General features: G+C 46.5%; 1 protein-coding gene across 2 annotated transcripts in view; it reads left to right on the forward strand.

Annotated features, from left to right (window-relative positions):
• The window catches only part of LOC121304561 (phospholipid phosphatase-related protein type 5-like), a 20,279-nt gene extending 9,337 nt beyond the window's left edge, over window positions 1-10,942 (forward strand). The window contains exons 4-8 of one of the 2 annotated variants that reach the window (XM_041235744.1): window positions 4,089-4,209; window positions 4,873-5,123; window positions 6,825-7,001; window positions 8,618-8,755; window positions 9,639-10,942. In XM_041235744.1, coding sequence (XP_041091678.1) covers window positions 4,089-4,209; window positions 4,873-5,123; window positions 6,825-7,001; window positions 8,618-8,755; window positions 9,639-9,671 — 720 coding nt within the window. In that variant the 3' untranslated portion in view covers window positions 9,672-10,942. The remainder of the gene's footprint in view (window positions 1-4,088; window positions 4,210-4,872; window positions 5,124-6,824; window positions 7,002-8,617; window positions 8,756-9,638) is intronic. The other variant, XM_041235743.1, reaches the window with a different exon arrangement.
• Window positions 10,943-26,398: the final 15,456 nt, after the last annotated feature.

A 26,398-nucleotide genomic window follows, 5' to 3' on the forward strand; every position in this document is an offset into this window, starting at 1 on the left:
TGGGGACAGATCAGGCATCTGTCAGTCTTCTACGTCAAAGCTACTGGCTGACGGCAACAGATGTACTTATCCACAGGGCAAGGGTATACACTATTTCAAATTGAGGATGTGGAACAAAATAGAACCAAACACAAATATTATCAGAGGCACTCTGCACTCTCCCTGTCTGTCTGCACTGCTTCAAACACACTCTGCACTCTCCCTGTCTGTCTGCACTGCTTCAAACACACTCTGCACTGTCTGTCTGTCTGCACTGCTTCAAACACACTCTGCACTGTCTGTCTGTCTGCACTGCTTCAAACACACTCTGCACTCTCCCTGTCTGTCTGCACTGCTTCAAACACACTCTGCACTCTCCCTGTCTGTCTGCACTGCTTCAAACACACTCTGCACTGTCTCTCTGTCTGTCTGCACTGCTTCAAACACACTCTGCACTGTCTGTCTGTCTGCACTGCTTCAAACACACTCTGCACTCTCCCTGTCTGTCTGCACTGCTTCAAACACACTCTGCACTGTCTGTCTGTCTGCACTGCTTCAAACACACTCTGCACTGTCTGTCTGTCTGTCTGCACTGCTTCAAACACACTCTGCACTGTCTGTCTGTCTGTCTGCACTGCTTCAAACACACTCTGCACTGTCTGTCTGTCTGCACTGCTTCAAACACACTCTGCACTGTCTGTCTGTCTGCACTGCTTCAAACACACTCTGCACTGTCTGTCTGTCTGCACTGCTTCAAACACACTCTGCACTGTCTGTCTGTCTGCACTGCTTCAAACACACTCTGCACTGTCTGTCTGTCTGCACTGCTTCAAACACACTCTGCACTGTCTGTCTGTCTGCACTGCTTCAAACACACTCTGCACTGTCTGTCTGTCTGCACTGCTTCAAACACACTCTGCACTGTCTGTCTGTCTGCACTGCTTCAAACACACTCTGCACTGTCTGTCTGTCTGCACTGCTTCAAACACACTCTGCACTGTCTGTCTGTCTGCACTGCTTCAAACACACTCTGCACTGTCTGTCTGTCTGCACTGCTTCAAACACACTCTGCACTGTCTGTCTGTCTGCACTGCTTCAAACACACTCTGCACTGTCTGTCTGTCTGCACTGCTTCAAACACACTCTGCACTCTCCCTGTCTGTCTGCACTGCTTCAAACACACTCTGCACTCTCCCTGTCTGTCTGCACTGCTTCAAACACACTCTGCACTGTCTGTCTGTCTGCACTGCTTCAAACACACTCTGCACTGTCTGTCTGTCTGCACTGCTTCAAACACACTCTGCACTGTCTGTCTGTCTGTCTGCACTGCTTCAAACACACTCTGCACTCTCCCTGTCTGTCTGCACTGCTTCAAACACACTCTGCACTGTCTGTCTGTCTGCACTGCTTCAAACACACTCTGCACTCTCCCTGTCTGTCTGCACTGCTTCAAACACACTCTGCACTGTCTGTCTGTCTGCACTGCTTCAAACACACTCTGCACTGTCTGTTTGTCTGTCTGTCTGCCCCGCTGGCAGTGTGATTCACAGGAGGGTAGAGTGTGAGACTCGAGGCAGAGGAGTGACTCAGCTGACAGCGAGCAGAGGAGTCGTTGCTGCTTTCATGCATCTCTAACCCCAGTGAGTCACTCTGAACAAAGGACAAGGGTCTGTAAGGTGGCGATTTTGTCTACCTTGATGGCCAGAAATGATACCTTTCCTCTGGAAGCTGTTTCACCTCTAATGGAACGACTGGTGTGTTTGCATTGAATTCAAGACCCTTGTTCTTGTGAATCTCTTATCAGTGAGATTCACCCTCCCCTGCTGCATGCAGAGGCTCCCTTCCCATTCCTGAGCCCAAGAACCACCCTCAGCTCCTGGGTGTGTTTGCAGCAGAAAATAAAGAAATACGTTCTAATACAAAACGTTCAAGTTTCCCACACCGAACTTGTATTATTTGCACTTGCTGTAAACTACACTGTGTTTAAATCTGAAGCTTGCATTGTAACCCTGTGCTGTCCTGTAACAGCTGTGTGAGTCGCCTTGGATAAAGATGTCGGCCAAGTTAATAATAGTAATAATTTGCAGAACATCCCCCCCCCCATGTCTGTCGAATCCTCTGCAGGTCCACTTGTGCAGTTTTGCTCCTTTGAAGGTTTCCTACGTGGCATCCATTGATTAGTGGGAGTGCCGTAGTTCACCAGCGTCTTTTTGAATCTCGCAAAGCTGAACTGCAAACCGAACCCTCGCAATGTTTAAGAAAAACGGATGCCAAGTGAATTGGCGTTCTTGTGCGTTTCAGTGCTTTCCTTCCTGTCGCTGTAACCAGAAAGCGGACTTCAACACAATGACCGCAGCACAGTAGGAAGCTGTGACCCCCCCCCCTCCCCAAACGCGGCTGAGATGGAGAGGAATGAAAATAAGGCACCCAAACTAAGAACTTTCCTTAACCTGCTGTAGTGAGGCACAGTGGGGCAGCCCTAAACCTGACGGTACCGCCACTAAAGGAATTGCAGTACGAGTTCCCGTTATGTTTGGGTGCTGACCCTTTGCAATAGCAACACATGCGGCACGTGATGCGTGTGTCTGATTCCTGTATTCCGGGAGGAGCTTTGTTGGTGGCTGGACTACACCGCTGCTGTGTGAACCCAGGCAACACTTGCCTCTTTGGACGACACGAGAGATGAATGTGATCATTGTGTTAGCTGCATCCTCTTTAACGGCACAAGGCTTTTTAAGGCTCTCTAAGCAGCTGGAAACCGCTGCAGAGTCCCTAAGCATTACCATGCACGGTGCTCCACTGCATACCACTGTCTTTACCTTCCAGTGCGCAATTAAAATGCACACCCACAACTATCTGCATGCACCCACGCACGCACTCGGGGGGGGGTCTGTATTTCAGTAGGAAAGCTATCGACACACATCTCCGTGCAGCAGGCTTGAGTTGGCGTTCATTAGTGGAAATGTTATAAATCAGCCCACGCTCTCTATAAACTGACACTGCTGCCTGTGCTTCTTTTAAAGGGTCAGTCTCTAGGTTTTAAATACCCCTACCTTTGGAGAGGCTTCAGCTTTCAGAGCCCCGTCTGTGTGTTTTAAAGCCTGTCCCCTTTGAGAAGCTCTTGTTATCCTTTAGCAGTTTCTCAGCTTTGCCCAGACACTTTGTCAGGATCTAGCCCCTGATATCGGGGCCCGTTTGCCCTGATCACAGCCTTGTTGTGGAAGGAGTCTCGAGGGATCCACCTCCCTCCCGCGGCTGGTGAGGTCGGCAGAGGAGCGCGACGAGTTCAAGTTCATCCTTCATTTGTTTGGTCTTTACTCCACAGCACTAATGTCATGAGAGTGTATTCTGTTGTTTCTGTGCACTCCTAGTTAGAACAAGCTAATGCTTTCATGGAAAACGCTCCACTCCCCCCAAGCCCTGGTGAAGCAGCAGAGCGCGGCTGATTTTTATAGTTCATGATTCATAATTAATGGGTTTCGGTTTTTTTTGTGTGGTCCCTACATGTGCATTACTTTGTGGTAATACTGGCACAGTTAAAGTTCTTCTTTTTTGTGGTTGCACAGAGTATGTCTGAATGCATGTTATTGCACATGTCTGAACTCTGACAGGCAGGACGCTGACAGTGTGGAGAATGGAACTAACACTTGAAACCAGCTCAGAAACGAAGCATTTCTCAAGGCCTCTTTCCTGCTGGGCCTTTGGTCGCTCTATTTGGGATGTCTAATCGCAATCTGATAGAAAGAGTCCTCCAGATCCCTGCAGAAATATAAATGTGGCACGCAGACAGACTCAAATATTCTCAAGAACTGAAGCTAGTGATGGCACTACTGTACCAAGCTGCAACTGGAGAAGCGTTCTTTTATATGCAAACAGTGTGTGAGGTATGATCTACGTAGGGACGCCTCCACCATACTCCCTGCACAGGGCATTACACACGTCACCAGGGCAGAGTTTAAAACTAGCTTCGTGTTGCTGCCAACAAGGGAGAAACAAGACAAAAATTGGTCCCTAGGTAGCACTGAGCATGCCAGTATGTATTAGATTTAGTGGAATTATGTTGCAAGCGCTGTACTCTTCAAATGAAATGCTATGTTGTTTTGTTTTAGATTTTGGCCGGAGAACTGTCTGTCTTTTTTCTCAGACCGGACGGTGCTCGTGAAAAGACCATTGCGACGGGAGATTGCTGCTATTTCAACCCCCTGCTGCGCAGAATTGTGCGTTTTATAGGTAAGATGTGTTTAATTCCTTTTTTTTCTGAAGGAATTGTTGTGGTGCCCACAAAAGCTCACATAGAGAGGGTCAAGCCTGCCCTGGACTGGAGGGAGCACCCTTTCTCTTAGGGGGGTGAGGGAGGGAGAGAGCAGTTCAGTCTCTGTGCCTCAAGCCTGCCCTGAACTGGAGAGACAGAAAAGGTGACAAGTTTTAGTCTGGAAAATAAAAAAAAAGCAATGTAGGGTTGTCCTGTGGCTCTGTAATGCAAACCGATGTGTCGGGTCTAGTTTGTTGTTCCTTGCAGATTGCAGTGCTTTAGAGAGACAGCTGCATTCAGTACAAGACAGCAATTACAGAGCGGCAGGGAGAACACAGAATGCATTTAACACAAAGGCTTTGAAACGCTACACAGCATTTCAAGAGGCATAAAAAGATCAGTAATAATTTAGAAGGGTGGTCATCTTGTGTAAACACTCTCCTCCCATCGTCTCCTCCCCTCCTCTGTCTCCTCCCCTCCTCTATCTCCTCTCCTCCATCTCCCCCACCCCCCCATCTCCCCTCCTCTCCCCTCTCCACTCCTATCTCCTCCCTCTCCCCGTCTACTCCCGTCCCGTCTGTATCCTCTCCCCCCATCCTCCCTCTCTCTCCCCCCGTCTCCCCTCCTCTCTCTCCTCTCAGGAGTTTTCTCGTTCGGTCTCTTCACCACCACGATCTTCGTCAACGCTGGTCAGGTGGTCACAGGGAATCAGGCGCCCCACTTCCTGACGGCATGTCGCCCCAACTACACAGCGCTGGGCTGCCAGTCTGCCCTGCAGTACATCACCGATCGACGCCCCTGCACTGGCAACCCCAGCGTGGTGGCGTCCGCCCGCAAATCCTTCCCTTCCAAGGACGCAGCTCTGAGTGTCTACTCGGCCGTCTACACCGTGGTACGCACCTCTCACACCGCATCAGCACACCGTGGTACTCACCTCTCACACCGCATCAGCACACCGCGGTACGCACCTCTCACACAGAATCAGCACACCGCGGTACGCACCTCTCACACCGCATCAGCACACCGCGGTACGCACCTCTCACACCGCATCAGCACACCGCGGTACGCACCTCTCACACCGCATCAGCACACCGCGGTACGCACCTCTCACACATCAGCACACCGCATCAGCACACCGCGGTACGCACCTCTCACACCGCATCAGCACACCGCGGTACTCACCTCTCACACCGCATCAGCACACCGCGGTACGCACCTCTCACACAGAATCAGCACACCGCGGTACACACCTCTCACACCGCATCAGCACACCGCGGTACACACCTCTCACACCGCATCAGCACACCGCGGTACACACCTCTCACACAGAATCAGCACACCGCGGTACACACCTCTCACACAGAATCAGCACACCGCGGTACACACCTCTCACACAGCATCAGCACACCGCGGTACACACCTCTCACACCGCATCAGCACACCGCGGTACTCACCTCAGAATCAGCACACCGCATCAGCACACCGCGGTACTCACCTCTCACACCGCATCAGCACACCGCGGTACACACCTCTCACACCGCATCAGCACACCGCGGTACGCACCTCTCACACCGCATCAGCACACCGCGGTACACACCTCTCACACCGCATCAGCACACCGCGGTACACACCTCTCACACCGCATCAGCACACCGCGGTACACACCTCTCACACCGCATCAGCACACCGCGGTACACACCTCTCACACCGCATCAGCACACCGCGGTACACACCTCTCACACCGCATCAGCACACCGCGGTACACACCTCTCACACCGCATCAGCACACCGCGGTACACACCTCTCACACCGCATCAGCACACCGCGGTACACACCTCTCACACCGCATCAGCACACCGCGGTACACACCTCTCACACCGCATCAGCACACCGCGGTACACACCTCTCACACCGCATCAGCACACCGCGGTACACACCTCTCACACCGCATCAGCACACCGCGGTACACACCTCTCACACCGCATCAGCACACCGCGGTACGCACCTCTCACACAGAATCAGCACACCGCGGTACGCACCTCTCACACAGAATCAGCACACCGCGGTACACACCTCTCACACCGCATCAGCACACCGCGGTACACACCTCTCACACCGCATCAGCACACCGCGGTACACACCTCTCACACCGCGTGACGCCAATCTGTTTCAAGCCACCTCTCACCCTGAGCAGCACACCGCGGTACACACCTCTCACACCGCATCAGCACACCGCGGTACACACCTCTCACACCGCATCAGCACACCGCGGTACACACCTCTCACACCGCATCAGCACACCGCGGTACACACCTCTCACACAGAATCAGCACACCGCGGTACACACCTCTCACACCGCATCACCGCGGTACGCACCTCTCACACCGCATCAGCACACCGCGGTACACACCTCTCACACAGAATCAGCACACCGCGGTACACCGTGGCAAGAGAAACATACCCTGAACGCTGAGGAGTAGTGCATTGGCTGAATCAGGAGTCTGCAAGTTGGCTGGCTGCCTGACCCCCTGTCCTCTCCCTCTCTCTCTCCCTCCCTCCCTCTCCCTCTCTCTCTCCCTCTCTCTCTGTTCAGATGTACGTGACGCTGGTGTTTCAAGCGAAGGGCACCCGTTTAACCAAGCCCACGGTTTGCCTGACCCTCCTCTCCCTGGCAGTTCTGGTCGGGGTGATCCGAGTAGCCGAATATCGGAACCACTGGTCTGACGTTCTGGCGGGCTACCTGACCGGGGGCTCCATAGCCGCATTCCTGGTAAGACGGCAGGCTTTACCAACGGGAGTGTGCCGAAACTCACATTTTTCAGAGCCATTCCTTAAGGAATTCAAAGTCGTTGGTTAGTTTTTTTCTCAGAAATGATGTTGCAGTGCATTGTGGGATTGTAGTCCTGGGAAGGGTGCTGCCTCTGATCAAACCCGATAAAGAACTACATCCTACCTAGCCACGCTGTGGACTCTGAATCACTTATCGTAATTGATCTTAAAGCAGGGGTGTACGATGCTGCGCTCTGCTGACGGCTCTGCTAGCTGAGGCTCCTTCAGTGTGGCACCCTGGGGTTAGACTGGGACCCCAAGGCATTCTTAACGTTCCCTGATACTGAGAAAGATATAAAACACCTATTCGAAAACTGACTTGCCGCCACGGCTATTCAAAGCGCCCTCTTGTGGTTGCAGGGCAGCATTTAACGACAGTCGACTTTATCCCAGCCGAATTGTTTTTGACTTCCTTCAGCTGGTGGTGTGTGAAGCCCTGCAGTAAGCATTGTGATGTCACTGTTGTTCCACTGGTTGGAAGCCCTGCAGTAAGCATTGTGATGTCACTGTTGTTCCACTGGTTGGAAGCCCTGCAGTAAGCATTGTGATGTCACTGTTGTTCCACTGGTTGGAAGCCCTGCAGTAAGCATTGTGATGTCACTGTTGTTCCACTGGTTCGAAGCCCTGCAGTAAGCATTGTGATGTCACTGTTGTTCCACTGGTTGGAAGCCCTGCAGTAAGCATTGTGATGTCACTGTTGTTCCACTGGTTCGAAGCCCTGCAGTAAGCATTGTGATGTCACTGTTGTTCCACTGGTTGGAAGCCCTGCAGTAAGCATTGTGATGTCACTGTTGTTCCACTGGTTGGAAGCCCTGCAGTAAGCATTGTGATGTCACTGTTGTTCCACTGGTTGGAAGCCCTGCAGTAAGCATTGTGATGTCACTGTTGTTCCACTGGTTGGAAGCCCTGCAGTAAGCATTGTGATGTCACTGTTGTTCCACTGGTTGGAAGCCCTGCAGTAAGCATTGTGATGTCACTGTTGTTCCACTGGTTCGAAGCCCTGCAGTAAGCATTGTGATGTCACTGTTGTTCCACTGGTTGGAAGCCCTGCAGTAAGCATTGTGATGTCACTGTTGTTCCACTGGTTGGAAGCCCTGCAGTAAGCATTGTGATGTCACTGTTGTTCCACTGGTTGGAAGCCCTGCAGTAAGCATTGTGATGTCACTGTTGTTCCACTGGTTGGAAGCCCTGCAGTAAGCATTGTGATGTCACTGTTGTTCCACTGGTTGGAAGCCCTGCAGTAAGCATTGTGATGTCACTGTTGTTCCACTGGTTGGAAGCCCTGCAGTAAGCATTGTGATGTCACTGTTGTTCCACTGGTTCGAAGCCCTGCAGTAAGCATTGTGATGTCACTGTTGTTCCACTGGTTCGAAGCCCTGCAGTAAGCATTGTGATGTCACTGTTGTTCCACTGGTTCGAAGCCCTGCAGTAAGCATTGTGATGTCACTGTTGTTCCACTGGTTCGAAGCCCTGCAGTAAGCATTGTGATGTCACTGTTGTTCCACTGGTTCGAAGCCCTGCAGTAAGCATTGTGATGTCAACTCCTTTCCCTGCCAGGTTACTTGTGTGATCAACAACTTCCAGAGCAGACGGGTGGAGCCCCTGAAGCCGGTGCGCCCCGAGCCTGTCGGGGGGGTGCCGATGATGTCACTGCCGTGCGTCGAGAGTCCACTCGAAAAGTTAAGTGGCGCGCAGGTAAGGGGAGGGGGGGGGGGCACAGCATGACTGGCTTACTGGTGCAGCGTTCACCCTTACACCAGCACTCGACAGAAAATACAAGAAACTGAGTCAAGCAGACACACGGTTCAACTAGTGCCTTCTTCAGTGTACACTGGAGGCACAGAGACTGAACTGCTCCTTCCCTCACCCCCTGAAGAGAAAGGGTGCTCCCTCCAGTCCAGGGCAGGCTTGAGGCACGGAGACTGAACTGCTCCCTCCCTCACCCCCCTAAGAGAAAGGGTGCTCCCTCCAGTCCAGGGCAGGCTTGAGGCACGGAGACTGAACTGCTCCCTCCCTCACCCCCCTAAGAGAAAGGGTGCTCCCTCCAGTCCAGGGCAGGCTTGAGGCACGGAAACTGCTGTGAACTGCACTGATATATTTTGTAATTTATAAACTCAGTTTTGACTGTGTTTGATCTTATTTCAGTGAATTTGCCATGATTATAAATACATCTTAAACTTCTTTGTGAAATAAAGCCATTGCTTTTCCTCCTGGCTGCTGAAGGAGGGCACGCTGCATCAGTAAACCTGTCTCATGAGCTCCCAGCCTAGCAGAACCCAGCCCGTAGAGAAGGGTTATTCCTGTGAACAGACTCCTCTTCTGTCAAACACACAGGGCCTGATTAATCAAGGCTAAAATGAATAGAAAACCAAACAAGACAAGGAAACCATCTACTGAAGGCACTGAGTCCCAGAATGAACCCTCTAACCAGGACTTCATTTGCAAACAAAGAGGCGGCAGATCTTAAGGAAGAGGCGTTTTTATTTCTAGACCTGCTCGCCAGTCATTTTAACTCCTTGTTAGAAGAATGCATGGTCACTGTGTAGCTAACCTGTTCCCTCCCTCTCTTCAACTCCAGACTCAGCGAGCTGCCGTCTCAGAGATCACATGAGCGACAGCCGTACCTCTACCCAGTCACTCCGGACGTGCTCCTTCCATCGCGGTCCATCTCCAGCGAGGTCTAGACCAGCCATCATCAGCCCGGCACCCTCCCGCTCTGCCACACCACAAACCCACGACAGCAGAGTCCTGGCCCGCATCTCTCCTCTCGTCTGACCTGCACAGGAAAGAAACACAACCTCTCCACCAGCTTTCTTCATTAGGGACGTGTTAAATTCACCAGGGAAGCCAGGGAGTCTCTGTTAAAGATATCAGCAGGTGATAGGACTAAGAGTCCCGTTGCACAGCAGTGCGATCCATTCCTGGTTTTACATGACCCGAGCTTGACACCTAGACACTGTGGCTAATCAAGCTGGTAGAAAAACCTGAAATGGGTGAAACTGCTATGCAGCTGGGGTCGCGTTGTCATCCCCCGGAACTGTGCTGTAGAATATGTGCCAAAAAATGATTTTCTTTGACAAACGTTTCCTTTAGAAGTCTTTCTCAGAGAGTGGCTGCCCTGTTAAAGGCATGGCAAGGATTTCATTTCTGAAACGTCCATGTTGAGGCGCTTTGACTGTGCATTCACGTGCTGCTCTTAGATCTTTGCAACACAGGCCAAAGTGTCTTTATAATAACTAAGCGCCAGCACCATCTAGTGCACAGCTAGTGTACTGCCAGCAAAACAAAAGGGAAGCTGATCCACTAGGTGGCGTTGGCGCGCTCTTCTTTAAATACATTTGGCTGCTCAAAGCAACATCTATAGCAGGTAACTAGATTGTGAAGATCAGCTCCTGAACCCGAGGCAAAGCGTCTTAATCAAAGAAACAAACAGTGGTTGAATAATTGCACGCTCGGAATGATTCCACACATTAAAAAAACAAATAAAAATGATATGGTTCAGCGTTCAGATTATCAGCAGCTTTCTTGCCATCTGTGTCACAGCTGAAAACAACTGATGTATTTAGCACCTCGTCCTTCCTTCTGTGCAGCAGCAAAAACGCAACAAAAAAAAAACAGGGTAAAACATTCCACCTCTAGAGGAGCCGTGAGGCCGACCCTCCTGTCCGGAAAATACGAACGCGCCCGACGCCAGGAAAGCATTCCGCCCCCAGCCTCCGAAACAGGGTGTCATCTTCTGCACTACAGAGCGAATCCAACCTGCCAAAAACACCAGGGAAAAAAAAAACCCATTCTACGCTGAGGAGAGTCCAGCCACAACGTAGCTGCTTCTCAGACCCTGCGGAAGAAATGGCCAGAACTCCAGAATCACATTTCCAAAGCAGGTCCGTCAAGGTCTCCTGATGTCTTCCTAAGTTGAGGTTTTGGCTGAAGAACGCCTCCTTCAGCGAAGACAGGTCAATTTTTGAATGAATCTTTGTAAAGACTATCGTCACTAATTGTACCTTTTGGCATGAGATTCACTATATATATATAATATATATAGCTATATATAATATATATATAGATAATAATAATATATTATATATATATATATAGTACAGGATCATACTGTCATAAAGGTTTTATATTCTTTGTATTTATATGTGCTGGGACCCACTGCTCTCTATACGCACAGACCCCTCCGTTGCAAAGCAGTGCGATCCGTTCCTGGTTTTACTTTGAATAAGACACGCCTGAGCTTGTTTCCTCGACCCCGTGGCTCATCAAGCTCCTAGTAAAACCCGGAATGGGTTAAACCACAGCAGGAGTCTGTTTCAATCGAGGTACCCTCATAACGGTTCCTTGCTTTGTGAATGGGTCTACCTTTTCAATCAATCACAAGCTGTGCTTTTTATAAAGCCACTTGCTTGTACTGAGAAACTGTAAATCCCTTTTTACTGCCTGTAGGGTTCCAGTTACAGAGGAACACCGCCGGGCGCTTTGTTAAACTCTGTGAACGTGGCTGGTTTGAATGCAATTGCACCTGAACTGACACGCATGGTATGGACTCCAGTTTGTATATACTGTTCTATTACACTGCTTCTGCGTGTCTAGCGAGGATGCGTGGCGGTTCAGAGTGGGATGCACAACAGTATTGAAAAAAACGTGAAAAAGTGAAGTGATTGATCACAACTGATCCCTTGTTAGCGGTTCTGTCTCGCGTTATTTTGGCTGGTTGTCTTTTAAAATGGAGCCGCACCCCTGTTCTCTACCGCAGTGGACAGTGGAGTGGATCCAGTGTTTTGATGCCCCGTTAAGTCCTCTTCTTTACGGACGGTGCTCTGCAGGGAGAGAGAGAGCTGCATCTCGGTAGCGATGCCGCAGGTTACTCGGAAGGAATTCTCTTTCCAGGACGGGAATGCTCTCACATTACAGCTCTCTTGTGTTATTTCACTGAAGATGTTTTCCCTGTACAGTGACTGTGCTGCTGGACATGTTATCTTGATCTCACAGCCGAATGTGTTTGTGTTGTAATGCTTGCATTTCCAGGTGACTGATGAAGTCAGTTCTGTTATTTTTGTATTTTTTTCTCAGTGATATTAAGTGTTTGACTCTCTGTGGGTTTTTAATGCAGAGTACAGATTTGTGTTATTGCTATGTATTTTTCGTTAGCATGGCATAAACATCAATACAATGCATTTCCTTTTGAAGCCAATTTAATTGACTAACGAGGGATTTCGGTGTAAGTCACGTGTTGCCCCTGTGAGACGCTCATTGGCTCAGAACGCTGCTCGCTGCAGTTTTTGGGAATGGTGTTTTGGAGCTGATGAAAAGGCCATGCCCACTCCCTCTCTGTCTGTGTGTCGAGTAGAGGGGTTGCAAGCACCCTCCCGGGAATGTAACCAGGAAGGCTGTTCCGGTGCCCGGCGTTTAGGATTCTCCAGGGAAATGCAGGTAAAGGCAGATTTTGAGAAACTCTAAACTGATTTGAAAACACCAAGAAATAGTAAGAGAAATAGACCTATAATAATAATAATAATAATAATAATAATAATAATAATAATAATAATAACAGATAAAAGAAGTCCTGTGAGAAGGTGTTTGCTTCAGTGATGCTGCAGCACACCCTTCATAACCCTATTCTGTACCGCACCTGGGTGAAACCAATCAATAACACAAAGGGGACGCCAGTGTCTTTTTTTTCATGTTGTTACAATGGTACCTTCTGTTTTGTAAAGATTTGTCTCATAATAAAAAAATAATAATTAAAAAAAAAAAAAAACCCTGCATTGTTTTTGTGGTGTTGGAGTAGCGATCAAAGGACTCGTGAAACTCGCACTAGCGCTTGCTGCACCCAGTCTGGGTTTCACAGCCTCCTTCACTTGAGAACATTTTTTAAGTGATCGGGAGCCAGGAGTCTGCCCTTAAATAAATGGTCCCTCCCTTGAAAAGACAACACCATGCAACCGTGCAGGCTCAGGTGAGACTTACCCAGGCTGTGCCATCGCTTCAGATTTACCATCGGTCTGCAGGAACTGGAATTGATGTTTTAGAAGCATAATAAACGATTCAACTGCTTTCATTTGAAGCCAGTTTAGCTGCCTAACGGGGACTTCAGTGTAAGTCACGTGTTGCCCCAGTGAGACGCTCAATTGAATCAGAATACCGCTGATTGCAGTTCTGATCAGTGATGTCCTGGGAATTGATTGATTGGGAATTTGGGATTGAAAGCCAGCATGGTGCTCCACACCTGCCCAGGACTGGGTGCAGGGCTAGATAAAAAGGACAACATTTAAAGCACAGAAGCCTCCATTTGCAACAAAGCGACGGTCTGACTGCGCCACCTAGAGGGAAAAGCTAAAATTACAAGACCGTTCACCTGTTGAATCCGTCAAAACCAGACAGCATAATCTTATGCTGATTATACGAACACTTAACCAAGTTTGAAGTGGACCGTCCCACTGCCATTAACAGATAATAATAATAATCTTTATATAGCGTCTTTCATAGAGGAGCACCATCACAAAGCGCTTTACAAGCTACGAGACTAGGGTGTGTGAGCCATGCATCAGCTGCAGAGTCACTTACAACAACGTCTCACCCCAAAGACGCAGCACAAGGAGGTTCAGTGACTCGCTCAGGGTCCCACACAGGGAGTCAGAGGCTGAGCTGGGATTTGAACCTGGTTACAAGCCCGTTTCTTTAACCACTGGACCACAGAGCCTCCAATAATAATAATAATAAAAATAATAATATAATAATAATAATAATAATAATAATAATAATAATAATAATAATAATAATAATAATAATAATAGTCGTCTGGTGTGTATCAGATCTCATAGAATTGATGGAACTAAGACTCTTGCAACTCCAATACCGCCAACCTGTCGGGTCTTATATACGTGTAGTATTTAAAACGATGCTTTTAAAGCACTCGCAGGACACGGTGTTGCGACAGCGAAATGCAGTGTAAGTTGTTATCCACTAGAGGGCACTGCCGCCTGTGTTTGAAAAGCTCACCACTAAGACTTGAGTTCTCTGCTCAAAGCATAGGAAAGAAAGTGATCACAAGACAAAATACAGTGTATACAAGAATGCAACTAAATGCAACAAGAAATAAGAGCATAATAACAACAAGATGCCCTTTCTTTCTTTCTTTCTTTCTTTCTTTCTTTCTTTCTTTCTTTCTTTCTTTCTTTCTTTCTTTCTTTCCATCTATGCATCTTACCTGTCGTGATGCTTTGAAACCAACATGCATTTGTTCATTACATTTTAAAACACGATTTCCCAAGCCACGCCGGGTTAAAAAAAAATAAATCTCTGTTTGCAAGCTAGTGTTGAGCTTCCTAAATCAGCCGTCGGGTGAAATGAACGCGATTCCTTCAACAGCATCCAGCTGCTTCCCCCTTTGAGTGACGAGCCTTCACCAGTAATGGGAGACACGACGAGGTTAATGGTGACCTCGGAGGTGCCCGTGTAACGGGGAATGGAAACCACAGCTGGTTCACATGCAAGCTGCAACATGCGAGCTTCTTCCATACGAGCAGAAGAATTCGTGGGATTGCTTTGCTAGCAAGAAAAGTGGAATGAATTAGTTAATAATGTCTCCCACCCTGGGGGAGGGGGAGCGCACAGTGTCTAATCCTCGAAGGTTCCCTATTGATCTCTATAGAAGCCGAAATACGATTAGCCAGACTTATGAACACAGTCGGATTTGCCATTATGCTGTTGGAAATTGCATTAGCCCGCTCCCAGGCACATTAAAAGCTGCAACAACGCTGTAATCTTTTTTTTAAAAAGCCATTAGCGGAGCGCACCCCCCCTGCTCTGCCTCTGTAAGGATGCTATCTGCTTTTAACACCATCTCGCCGGCTCGCCTCACATCCATCTTCCCATAAGCTTCTTGTCCCCTTACCCCTAATTCTCTTAATGCCCAGTTCTGCTGCCTGTAACCCAGAAAGGCTGCTGCCCCAAGTAGCATCAGGGCTGAAGAAAGAGGGGTGTGCAGCTGCGAGTTTGGGGAGAGAGAGATAGGGAGTTCTGTTAATCAGTTAGCATAGTATATTTGCAAGGTAGTCCCCCCTGCCCCCCTGGTTATTCTATACATATCTACCATACAGCTGTGGACAAAAGTTTTGCAACACCTTGAATTTTAGGATTGAGACATAATATTAACACGATATCGCGAACGTCTATCGGAAGCCAAAATAGTAATATCGATTTTGAAATGTGTTTTACTATTTAGCCACGCAGCGGTATGGAATTCAATATGCCAAAGTGACTTTATTCAGTTTTATTTGACTTCATGAAGCAAACTGTGTTAATTCTATAGGGTGATGCTAAACGTTTGTCCAGAGCTGTAAATTTACCCCGGTTTGCCGTGTTTATTAATATTACCTCTCTGGGTTTTACAATGCCTGTGTTTTACTACACTTGGGTGTGTTTTGCTGTACTTATACACGGGTTAGGTGCTTTGAAATCCCCGTAGAGAATCTGCCTGGGATCCCTGTACAAATCCAGTGGATTCAGCAGAATTTCTTTCGGTCCAGGAGCAGACCTCATTATTTTCTTTCAGCTCTGGAAATCTGGTAACCCCATACAACACTCGCATGATAACCGTTGTCTGCACGCAAACAGTGTGACAACGCTGACGGGGCCTCGTTGTTTCCCGTGTCATGCTGCAGGCGTTCAGCGCTTCTGTTCAGTACGAAGGCGTACTAGAGCGCGGGGCTGCCCTGCTGTCGAGCAGGCCTACTCCCCTTCTGTTGCTAGGCAACACTGTTTGCCTTTCTATAGATTACATACGCAGCATAAAGCCAGAGCGGGCTGCCTAATACAGTAGAGATATTTCTCTGCACTGCGGGGTCCCTTGACAGCTATAAACCGCCCCTCTCCAGGAATCACCGGCCCATTGGCACATTGGGAAGGAAGGCTGGTTTGAGCTGCAGATTTAGGAGGTGCAGTCAATGCATTCCCTGGAGGAAGGAGACCCCTTTACCAGTCTGACAGCCTCTATAGCGGGGCATCTCAAACTCGGTCCTGGGGAGCGACAGTGTCTGTTGGCTTTCATTCTAACGTAGCTCTCAATTACTTAACTAGACCCTTAATTGAACTGATAATTTGCTTAATTAGACCTTTTGCCTTGTTTTCAGCTCTTAAACAGTTGCAGAGTTCAAGTTGGCTATAACGTTTTATAAGTAACTCGAACTCTGCAACTGTTTAAGAGCTGAAAACAATTAAAAAGGTCTAATCAACCAGATTATCAGTTCAATTAAGGGTTTAGCACAGTATTTGAGAGCTCGGCTGGAATGTAAACCAGCAGCCACAGGGGGACCCCAGGACAGAGTTTGAGAAGCCCTGCTCTGTAGCCTGTCCTCTCCTTTCTCAATCCTGTAATGAAACTGTGTTGCCGTCCTTGATCTAAACGTTGGTTTCTAATGCAACCCAAGCTCATTAGCACATAGAGGTCTGCTGAACTCCACTGGGGCTCAATCAAAACCCAATTACCAGCCATGTCAACACAATTGATTTCTGCTCACCGGGTCTGTCGCAGCGCAGGGTCACCAGTTACCATTGCTAGGAACTGGCTGATGCCATCGTGATTGTTAACGCATCGTGTGACGCTAATTGGCATGCAATTCGTCCCTGCCCTTGTGCTGCCAGCTCTCAGAATCATATCTAACCTCCAAGCACCTCTGGAACCCTAGAGTGCAACCCTTAACCTCTCCCCCCTGCAACACTCCTCATGGATCTAACACACAGCACCTCTATATGCTAGGTCCTAATTATCCGTTTCTTACATCCATGTTGCAGGGGGGGCAAAGATTAATGGTTACACTCTGGGGTACTAGATGTGCTTAGGGCATTAAACATGATTTGCTTTAAATGCACCAGGAATGGATGTATATAGAGATATATTTTGTTTCACTTAGATTCTTTCTTTCTTGGGGTCTGTCTTAAGTAGACAGAGGAACCAGAAATAACATGACAAATCTTAAGGCCTTCTTAGGCAGACGAAGAAGTTTAGGTTAGACAATTATTTGAAAGAGAGAGAGGGTGAGAGGGAGAGGGAGAGGGAGAGGGAGAGAGAACCTAGGGAAAGCTGTCATTTACATAAGAAAGCTATTACATAATAACATTGTGCTTATTGCATTATTGCAGCAGGTCATCTAATCGTATTAGCTAATCAGTTTAAATTGATTAGTGCAGGCCTTCATTGAGTTATGAAAGGATGGGATTGAGTCTTGCAAATGCCTCTCCACCACAGAGGAGAAACCGACCTGTCACACAGCTCTCTGAGATTTGCTTTGAATACAGTTGGACAGATACCTGTATAATTACATTTGGATTTGTACGCTTGTCAAAGTCATTTCCACTAGCAAGTATACAAGCCTCCCTTTCTCTCTCTGCTCCACCAGCACAGAGAAGAGGGAGGCTGTTCAGTCCATATAAGAGCCTCCCTTTCTCTTTCTCTGCTCCACCAGCACAGAGCAGAGGGAGGCTGTTCAAAGAGTGTAAGAGCCTCCCTTTCTCTTTCTCTTTCTCTGCTCCACCAGCACAGAGCAGAGGGAGACTGGTCAAAGAATGTAAGAGTCTCCTTTTCTCTTCTTTGCTCCACAGATACAAATTAGCAATAGCGATGTTATCGCTTCGGAATACGCAGATGCATGGCAAGCCAAATTATCATTTAGAGAGAGTTTACAATGCACTCGAGATAGCTGTTAAACATTATGAGATATCTGCATTGTGCAGTTTTTATCAAAAATTAATTTAAAGATATCTGTCAATCAAACGAATACAGTTAGCGAGATCTTACAATGCAATTTAAAATATCTCCGAATGTCTTTAAAAAAAAAAAAAAAAAAAAAAAAAAAGATATCGCTAAATAATTTATATCAAAAATAACTTCCTGACTGTCTAGCTGCCTATCTGTCTGGCTGTCTGTCTGGCTGTCACACCAACGCCTGCGCATGCACCCAGAACCGCTTATCCTGCTGTTACACAGAGTCTCCTGGTAAAAGAAAAGCCTCAAATTCAGTTTCAGTCAGAAATGCGCACAGCCCTGCTATTTGGCTGTACGTTACTGTAGGAAAGCATAGTATATGATACTGTTTTATATTAGACACTCATCCCCAATGCAACGCGAAAGGGACCGCCCCCTCACACGACACTCGAACATCTCCAGTCCAGACTGTTAGCTTTACTCTAAAGACGATTTTAAATTTCGATTTAAACCATGACTACTTTCATTCGTCGTTGGGTGAGTTTAATCGGCGTTATTGAGAGAGAGAGAGAGAGAGAGAGAGAGAGAGAGAGAGAGAGAGAGAGAGAGAGAGAGAGAGAGAGAGAGAGAGAGAGACCACCATGCCGCACCCACGCCGGCCCCCCTCCCTCTTTTTTTCAATATAAAAGCCTGTATCTAGACGAAATGGAGAGTTACGACAAGGAGGGAACAGGGGTGTCTTGAGAGGAGGAGACGGGGGGCCGGGGGGTGTGGAACGGCATTCGGATTTTTTATTTTTTTTTTGAAGATTCTAACATTTCCTTTGCCAATAAGTAGCAGGAGTGGGAATGAAGAAGGGGCGTTTTTTTTTTTTTTTTTTTTTTTTTTTGCAAAACGATTTTGGATCCTACCACCACGGCATAACATACTTTAAATAAATAAATAAAAGAAGAGAGAAAAGATAACGAGGTAGGTTAATATAATTCCCCGTGTGTTTACTCCTGACACAGCTGTGCATGTGTTATGAATGCGCGTCGGAAGTGAGCGGCACTATACGCTTCATCGCGACTTTTCTACTTCCATAACCTTTTCTTTTACTCGCCTCCTTTCAAGAGATTGCGGTGCCTGGCGTTTTGAAGAGACACGCCTTTTTATATTGGGTTAGGGGTTTTTAATAACACGCGGTCCCGTATAGTTGTAATGAAAGGTGTTCCCTTCACCAGGCTGTCGTGTCTCAATCACGGCTGTAGCAGCGACAGCTAAACTTCGTGCTTCGTGGTTCCTTTTTTTGCTGCATTTCAATATATTTTGAAAAATGATATTCTATAGTGTTTTTTTTTTTTTAAGGTGTGTCTATTGTTAAAAAGAATACCCATATAATTCATGACAAAAGGTGTTCGATTAAACAACGTGAAACAACTTTATCGTTTATCTAAGCTAGAGAGGGTCAGTGAGTTTCACGCTCGCTAATCGGATTAGATGGCCAGTGCTATTGTCGTGCTCTGAACGCACGCTTGTTCGGTGCAGGAAACACGAAGGGTCATCATTGCTACAAAATATCCAGCGCAGGTTAATCTGCGAACACGCCCGTCACTCAGTGTCCTCAGTAAGCATCGGTATTGAGATTAGATTCGCACGGAGTCACTGTCGATCAATACAATGTGAGCAGGTTTATTGTGAATTGCATTGCGCCTAACACCCATAAAGACATAACGCAGGTGTGACTACACTGTGCAACACAGTTTTTGTTCCTGGGTAGTAAGTGTTATTTCCTAATTGCTTATGCCTCAAAAGTATAGGAAATGGCTATTATTCCCCACAAACTTTGCTTTTGTGACCAGGACAGTGATTTTTCAAATATCACTATTTCCAGTGGGAAAACGGGCAAATGTGTGTCATTTCGTTCACATAAAGTCAGAAAAACAACAACATATGAATCCAAATTAACATGTATTTATACTAAAGTAATACAAAAATGACTACAAAAGATTTAGAAGTGAGTAGTTTTTCGAGATTTACGATTATACTGTAAATACACACTTACAACCCAGGAACAAAAAAAAAAAAAAAAAAAAAAAATTAAAAATGTGTTACACGGTGCTATTGAAGGTGTCTTCTCGTAATGGATTCATTGAGTTATATAATACCTGTTTACTTTAAGACAAACGTTATCAAAATAAATAAACAAATAAACAAATCTTTGGAGTTTAGCCGTCTGCAAAAGAAGGTTCGACTGTATAAACCATCTGCATATAACGACCGCTTTCACAGCCCCTGGGTTAGGCCTTGACTGGTCGTTATAAGCAGGGTGGCTCTGTCCTATATATATATATATATATATATATATATATATATATATATATATATATATATATATATATATATATATATATAAGAATATTATGTGTGTCTTATGTGGTCGTTAAAAGCCGCTCCCTGGTCGCTCAACATTTCTTAAACGAAATGCCGTTTCCGGGCGGCACCGCGCTAGTGAGATGACTTTGCCTGCTTTCCATATTCCTCAATAGGACTTTTTTTTTTTAGCTGTCCAGGGGCACCAAGGTATGTAAGTAAGATGCTTTCTGCTAGTTATCTCAATAGTGAATGTGCGTGCTTGCGTGCGTGCGCTGTACACAAGTGGAATTATTTATACTTTTAAAATACACCAGGCAAGCTTCAATTCTATATTGTGAATGTGTGTGTGTGTGTGTGTGTGTGTGTTTGCTTCTCATTTATACAGTATCACCCTCCATATTCTTCCATTAGCATCTCAGCAGCGCAGAATAGCCAGGCGCACTCAAGCGCTCCCACGGAGCCCGCGTGGAACTGTCCGCGGTGCTGAAATGGGCTCCCGTGGCAGACTGGCGCCTCTTGTCTGATAATTGGGAGTGGTGGTATCGTAATCGCCCGTTGTGATTTCATAACCTCGGCGGGGTCAAGCAAGAGGACAAAAAAAAAAAAACCCCAAGCCCCAACTGTTTCGTAATCGTGAAGCGCCCGTTCCCCTCAGTCTTGTACCCGATACATTGACAGCTGTTGGATAGCTGGAGCTTCGCGTCTCCATGGTGATCGGTGCCGGTTCATGGCACAAGGCTCGGTTTTAATGGAACGAGCGAGTCCAGAGGTACCAGTTGTTCTGGGCCTGCTTTGATGGCCTTGATGCGTGATATTTTAAAAGCATCTACGATAGATAGATAGATAGATAGATAGATAGATAGATAGATAGATAGATAGATAGATAGATAGATAGAAAACACAGTTTAACCTTGTTTTAAACGTGCTCTCATATGCATTAATGTAGTTCTCTAATAAGTGCGTTATTAATGACTGTATAACTTATGCTATATACATTGTACACATCTTTACCTTTTTTTAAATTGATCAACTGAATTGTTTAATTCAATGGATCTATTTAGCTACATTTCCATTATATAAATATATAGCGCCTTTCACAGTGGACCCCCATCACAAAGCGCTTTGCAGAGGCAGGCTGTGAACTGCGCATTATATGCAGAGTCACTTCCAATAGGACATATGATTATAAAAAAAATATATATGTTATACTATGTTGTACAGTGTACACATGTAAGTTTTCACCAAATTTAATAATAATAATAATAATAATAATAATAATAATAATAATAATAATAATAATAATAATAATAATAAATAATATGTTTCTTTATCTTATTAAGAATAATACATTTTTAATGTTAAAAAAGTCAACCCATAGATGATGTTCATAGTATATTAATAAGAGTCTATATTAATAAGGGTGTATATTAGGGGTTCCTGGCAGACTCTGCTGGGGTCCCATACAGTATTTTGGGGGTTGTTCCTAATTCAGTGAGTGGCCCCTGTAGATATATGGTGAGATATTTCACACGGTCAGACTGGGTTTTGCTTTCTGCATGCCTGCCTAGCTTTATACTGTACAGCACATTTAAATAGGGTTATGAATGCGTTTTTATACAGTTTTCTTTACTGAGGCGGCTATCCACAGATAAACACATAAAATAAATCAATTGACTCTTATAGTAAATGAAGCATGCTGTAGTTGACCCCGGCATTTTAAATGCATCACTGCAGCTTGTTGGATTCCCAGAATCTTGTTCCCTCTGTTTTACTGGCTTAGAGCACAGAGCAGAGGGAGGCTGTTCAGAGAGTATAAGAGCCTCCCTTTCTCTTTCTCTGCTCCGCCAGCACAGAGCAGAGGGAGAACAGTCAAAGAGTGTAAGAGCCTCCCTTTCTCTTTCTCTTCTGCATGAGCACAGAGCAGAGGGAGGCTGTTCAGAGAGTATAAGAGCCTCCCTTTCTCTTTCTCTGCTCCACCAGCACAGAGCAGAGGGAGACTGGTCAAAGAGTGTAAGAGCCTCCTTTTCTCTTCTTTGCTCCACAGACACAAATTGGTAAAAAAAAGGCACATAAAAAGCTGAATACTTTAACCCATCTGTACTTCCTTAATTGTTAATATCTTACCTGCTTAATATCATATCATGTGTGTTCTCTCTCCTGTATAGACATTTCCAAAGGGTGTGATGTGCAGCTGGGATATCTTTCCCCTATGAAAACTGTGATTTGATATAGAGTTCCCATTCACCAACAGGCAGACAGACAGACATACAGGCAGATCAGCACTATAACTTTTTTGTAATCCTGTTCAAATGCATGTTTATGAAAGAGGCATGTTTTAGTTTAACTAGCTTGCTAACGCATGAACAAACAGTGTTCGTTTTCTTTGTTAATATTTAGTTAATATGCTGCTACAGTCCACCTACTTACCACACAGTGAAATACAGTGTATTCAGCTCATTGCTTTAAGACAAGTTCAAACTGTTTAGCAAATATCCTGTCCTCATATTGAAACTGGGTTAATTACATTAAATTAAAGGCACTTTTTAAGATGTTGCTGTAGAAATGGTTAGCAAGAGACCAGGCTTTTATTAGACTTTATTTCAGTTTATAAACTACATATTCACGACTCACCCAAAATGAGCCCTATTTGTTAACTAGTAATCTAGCTGTAACATCAAATAAACCAAAGCAGTGCCGCTTAAAAGATTCTCCTAACAAGACAAGTGAGCTGCATTTGCAAAGCCTGTTAAAATTGAACTAGAAGCAAGCTAATCGATCAGGGATTCTCAACCTTTTCTTGAATCCCGCCCCCAACCTTTGCACATTGATTTTTTGCCGGTCATTAGCCACACAGACGACACACCGAGGACGAGTTTCCTCTGCGGTGCCAAATTTTTCATTTTTGAGACATCGGTGCGCCTGTCTTTTTCCACGGCCCGCAAACCCACTCGTTGTGTGCTGAGCAAGAACAGGACAGTCGCACGATTCTCTCTGCGTCTCTGCGTTGTTAAGAGTGGTTTTTCACACAGTCCTAGGCAAAACACATTAAAAAAAACAACAAAACACTAGCAAAACTCACATTTAGACTTGAAAAAGGTATTTAATTAAGTGACGTTTTTCATTTTTGTTATTGCTGCATTATTAGAACGCTCTGACCACACCCCCCCTGTTGACTGACAGGCTTTCAGCCAGTATCATGACCCCGAGGATGCTGCTGAGGTGAATGAGAGGAAGGAAGTGCGAGCGGGACCGATATCCTGAGAATAGGGCGTAGAGACTCAGAACTTCCTTTAAACTGAAATGAAAAAGCATGTTTGCTGTAAAATGTGCTTCTTCTTCAACTGCACGTTTGTGTTGCCAGTCATGGAATTGAAAACCTTGGCATGTGTGGCTTTTTCTGATTCCGCTCAGTTATGGGTAACAGTTATTGCAAAGCCCAGAGAGGTGCAGTATGGGAAATTGTGCTTCATAAAGTCGAATGAAACCTGCTGAATAATGTTACCTTACCATAGCGAATTGCACGCCGCTTTGTAGCTTTCCATCTACTAACAGGGAAAAAAAACCTGACACAAATGAAAAAAATGAGACGTTTCGAAATCTAAAAAAACCTGACACAAATGAAAAAAATGAGACGTTTCGAAATCTAACATGAAATACTGTCTTACTGTTATGGATTCCGGAAGACTTTTGCGAGATCATTTAGTAGTTTCTTTGATTACATGATGTTCAATAAAATATATCTAATATATATATATATATATATATATATATATATATATATATATATATATATATATATATATATATATATATATCCTTAAATTCTAGGTGATGCAAGCCTTTTGGCCCCAGCTGTGTATGAAGGTGCTGAGGATGCTTCACAGTCTCTCATTCGAATCAAGTGTTACCCCACTCGACAAAGCCCTTTGAATGCAGAATCTTGATCCACAGTCTTTTAGTGAGATTAATTAGAGAGAGACAGGCATAAGCAGAGCTCAGACGAAATTAGATAATTAGCTTTCCGTCCCACTACTTAGGGTAAAATAGCGTAATTGCTCCAAAAAACACTGACTGGATAAATTCTGCACATGTATAATTCATAAAGTCCTTGATTATTCATTTTAATAGTTTTTATTTTATAGCACGCACCCCGAATGCAGGCTTCAATAAAGGCTAGAATACAGGGATGGAAATAAGACTCCCGTTGCACAGCAGTGTGATCCATTCCTGGTTTTACTAGGAGTTTAATAAGACACACCTGAGCTTGTTACCTAGACCCCCCTGTGGCTAATCAAGCTCCCAGTAAAACCTAGAATGGGTGAAACTGCTGTGCAATGGGAGTCTGATTCCCATCACTGGAATAGATTGATGGAAAATGATTTTAGCTTAGAGTCAAGAGAAAAATGTATCTCGCGCACCATATGAGTTTCCCATATTAAAACCGCAGCAAAGTGTAACGAAACACAGTGAAAGCGTGCTGGAGCAGAGCGTCAGCCTTGTAAAGCAATAATAGAGCGTGTTTTAGATAGCAAGGCAATCCAGGCTAAACTGTGGTAAGAGCATAGCATAACTGAGGGGAGGAAAGCTGCAAACTTACTCTGCAAATGAAAAGCGGATAACTGTTAAAAGGGAGCTTTGATTAGCCATTCACAAACGGGACTGGGTGTTCCTGTGCCTGCCGCAGAATCAAGGTGTCTTGGTCAGTCGCTTGCACTGAAAATATTTGAATGGCTGTTTGAAAGCAGGTGAGCATACATGTCAAGAATTACAGTAGAATTAATAGAAAGAGACACAATGCAGTGACTTCAGTCCTACTAAGAGCGCAGGCTGGGTATCTGTACAAGGCTGTGTTAAGGGGCTGCTTTCAGTTCTCCGTTGCTTTCCAAAGGCACATGTAGGCTGGTTACGATGCCTGTGAAGGACGCAGGTAGCAGAGTGATCTGCCTCTTGAGATCCGTTTTCTTTTTGTTTCGCTGGCACTACACTGCTGTGCTCCTGGCTGTGCTGGCGCATGCTGATATGAGATCTATCCAGCGTTATATTCATGCCCCACACCAGGGTATACCAGGAGAACATGCCCCGCACCAGGGTATACCAGGAGAACACGCTCCGCACCAGGGTATACCAGGAGGGCCCCGCACCAGGGTATACCAGGAGAACACGCCCCGCACCAGGGTATACCAGGAGAACACGCCCCGCACCAGGGTATACCAGGAGAACACGCCCCACACCAGGGTATACCAGGAGAACACGCCCCACACCAGGGTATACCAGGAGAACACGCCCCGCACCAGGGTATACCAGGAGAACACGCCCCGCACCAGGGTATACCAGGAGAACACGCCCCACACCAGGGTATACCAGGAGAACACGCCCCGCACCAGGGTATACCAGGAGAACACGCCCCGCACCAGGGTATACCAGGAGAACACGCCCCACACCAGGGTATACCAGGAGAACACAGGAGCCCCACACCAGGGTATACCAGGCCCCACACCAGGGAACACGCCCCACACCAGGGTATACCCGCCCCACACCAGGGTATACCAGGAGAACACGCCCCACACCAGGGTATACCCAGAGAACACGCCCCACACCAGGGGTATACCAGGAGAACACGCCCCACACCAGGGTATACCAGGAGAACACGCCCCGCACCAGGGTATACCAGGAGAACACGCCCCGCACCAGGGTATACCAGGAGAACACGCCCCGCACCAGGGTATACCAGGAGAACACGCCCCGCACCAGGGTATACCAGGAGAACACGCCCCACACAGGGTATACCAGGAGAACACGCCCCACACCAGGGTATACCAGGAGAACACGCCCCGCACCAGGGTATACCAGGAGAACACGCCCCGCACCAGGGTATACCAGGAGAACACGCCCCGCACCAGGGTATACCAGGAGAACACGCCCCGCACCAGGGTATACCAGGAGAACATGCCCTGCACTGTCCCCCCTGCAACACTCTGCCCGCCAGTAAGACGGGTCACTTTTTTTACATGTGGTGTTTCTTACTGGTGTAAGTTAAGGAGGCAAGTTCTGCAGGGACCGTTTCACACCCCAGAGCCCAGGCCGAGCTCACGCAGACTCCTACAGGGCTGGTCCTGGTTCTGCAGGGGTCGGTAGTGCGCTGACATCCACTCTCGGGTTCCTGGAAGCAAAGGGACATGCTGCCCTTCAGCTGTTGTGGGGAATTGCTGTGGTCTCAATTGAGAGTAAAGTAACGGGGCATATTTTCACAGTCTTTTAAGTGCTATCCAGGTGAT

This window comes from Polyodon spathula, chromosome 38 (assembly GCF_017654505.1).
Source record: "Polyodon spathula isolate WHYD16114869_AA chromosome 38, ASM1765450v1, whole genome shotgun sequence".
Classification (NCBI taxonomy): Eukaryota; Metazoa; Chordata; class Actinopteri; order Acipenseriformes; family Polyodontidae; genus Polyodon; species Polyodon spathula.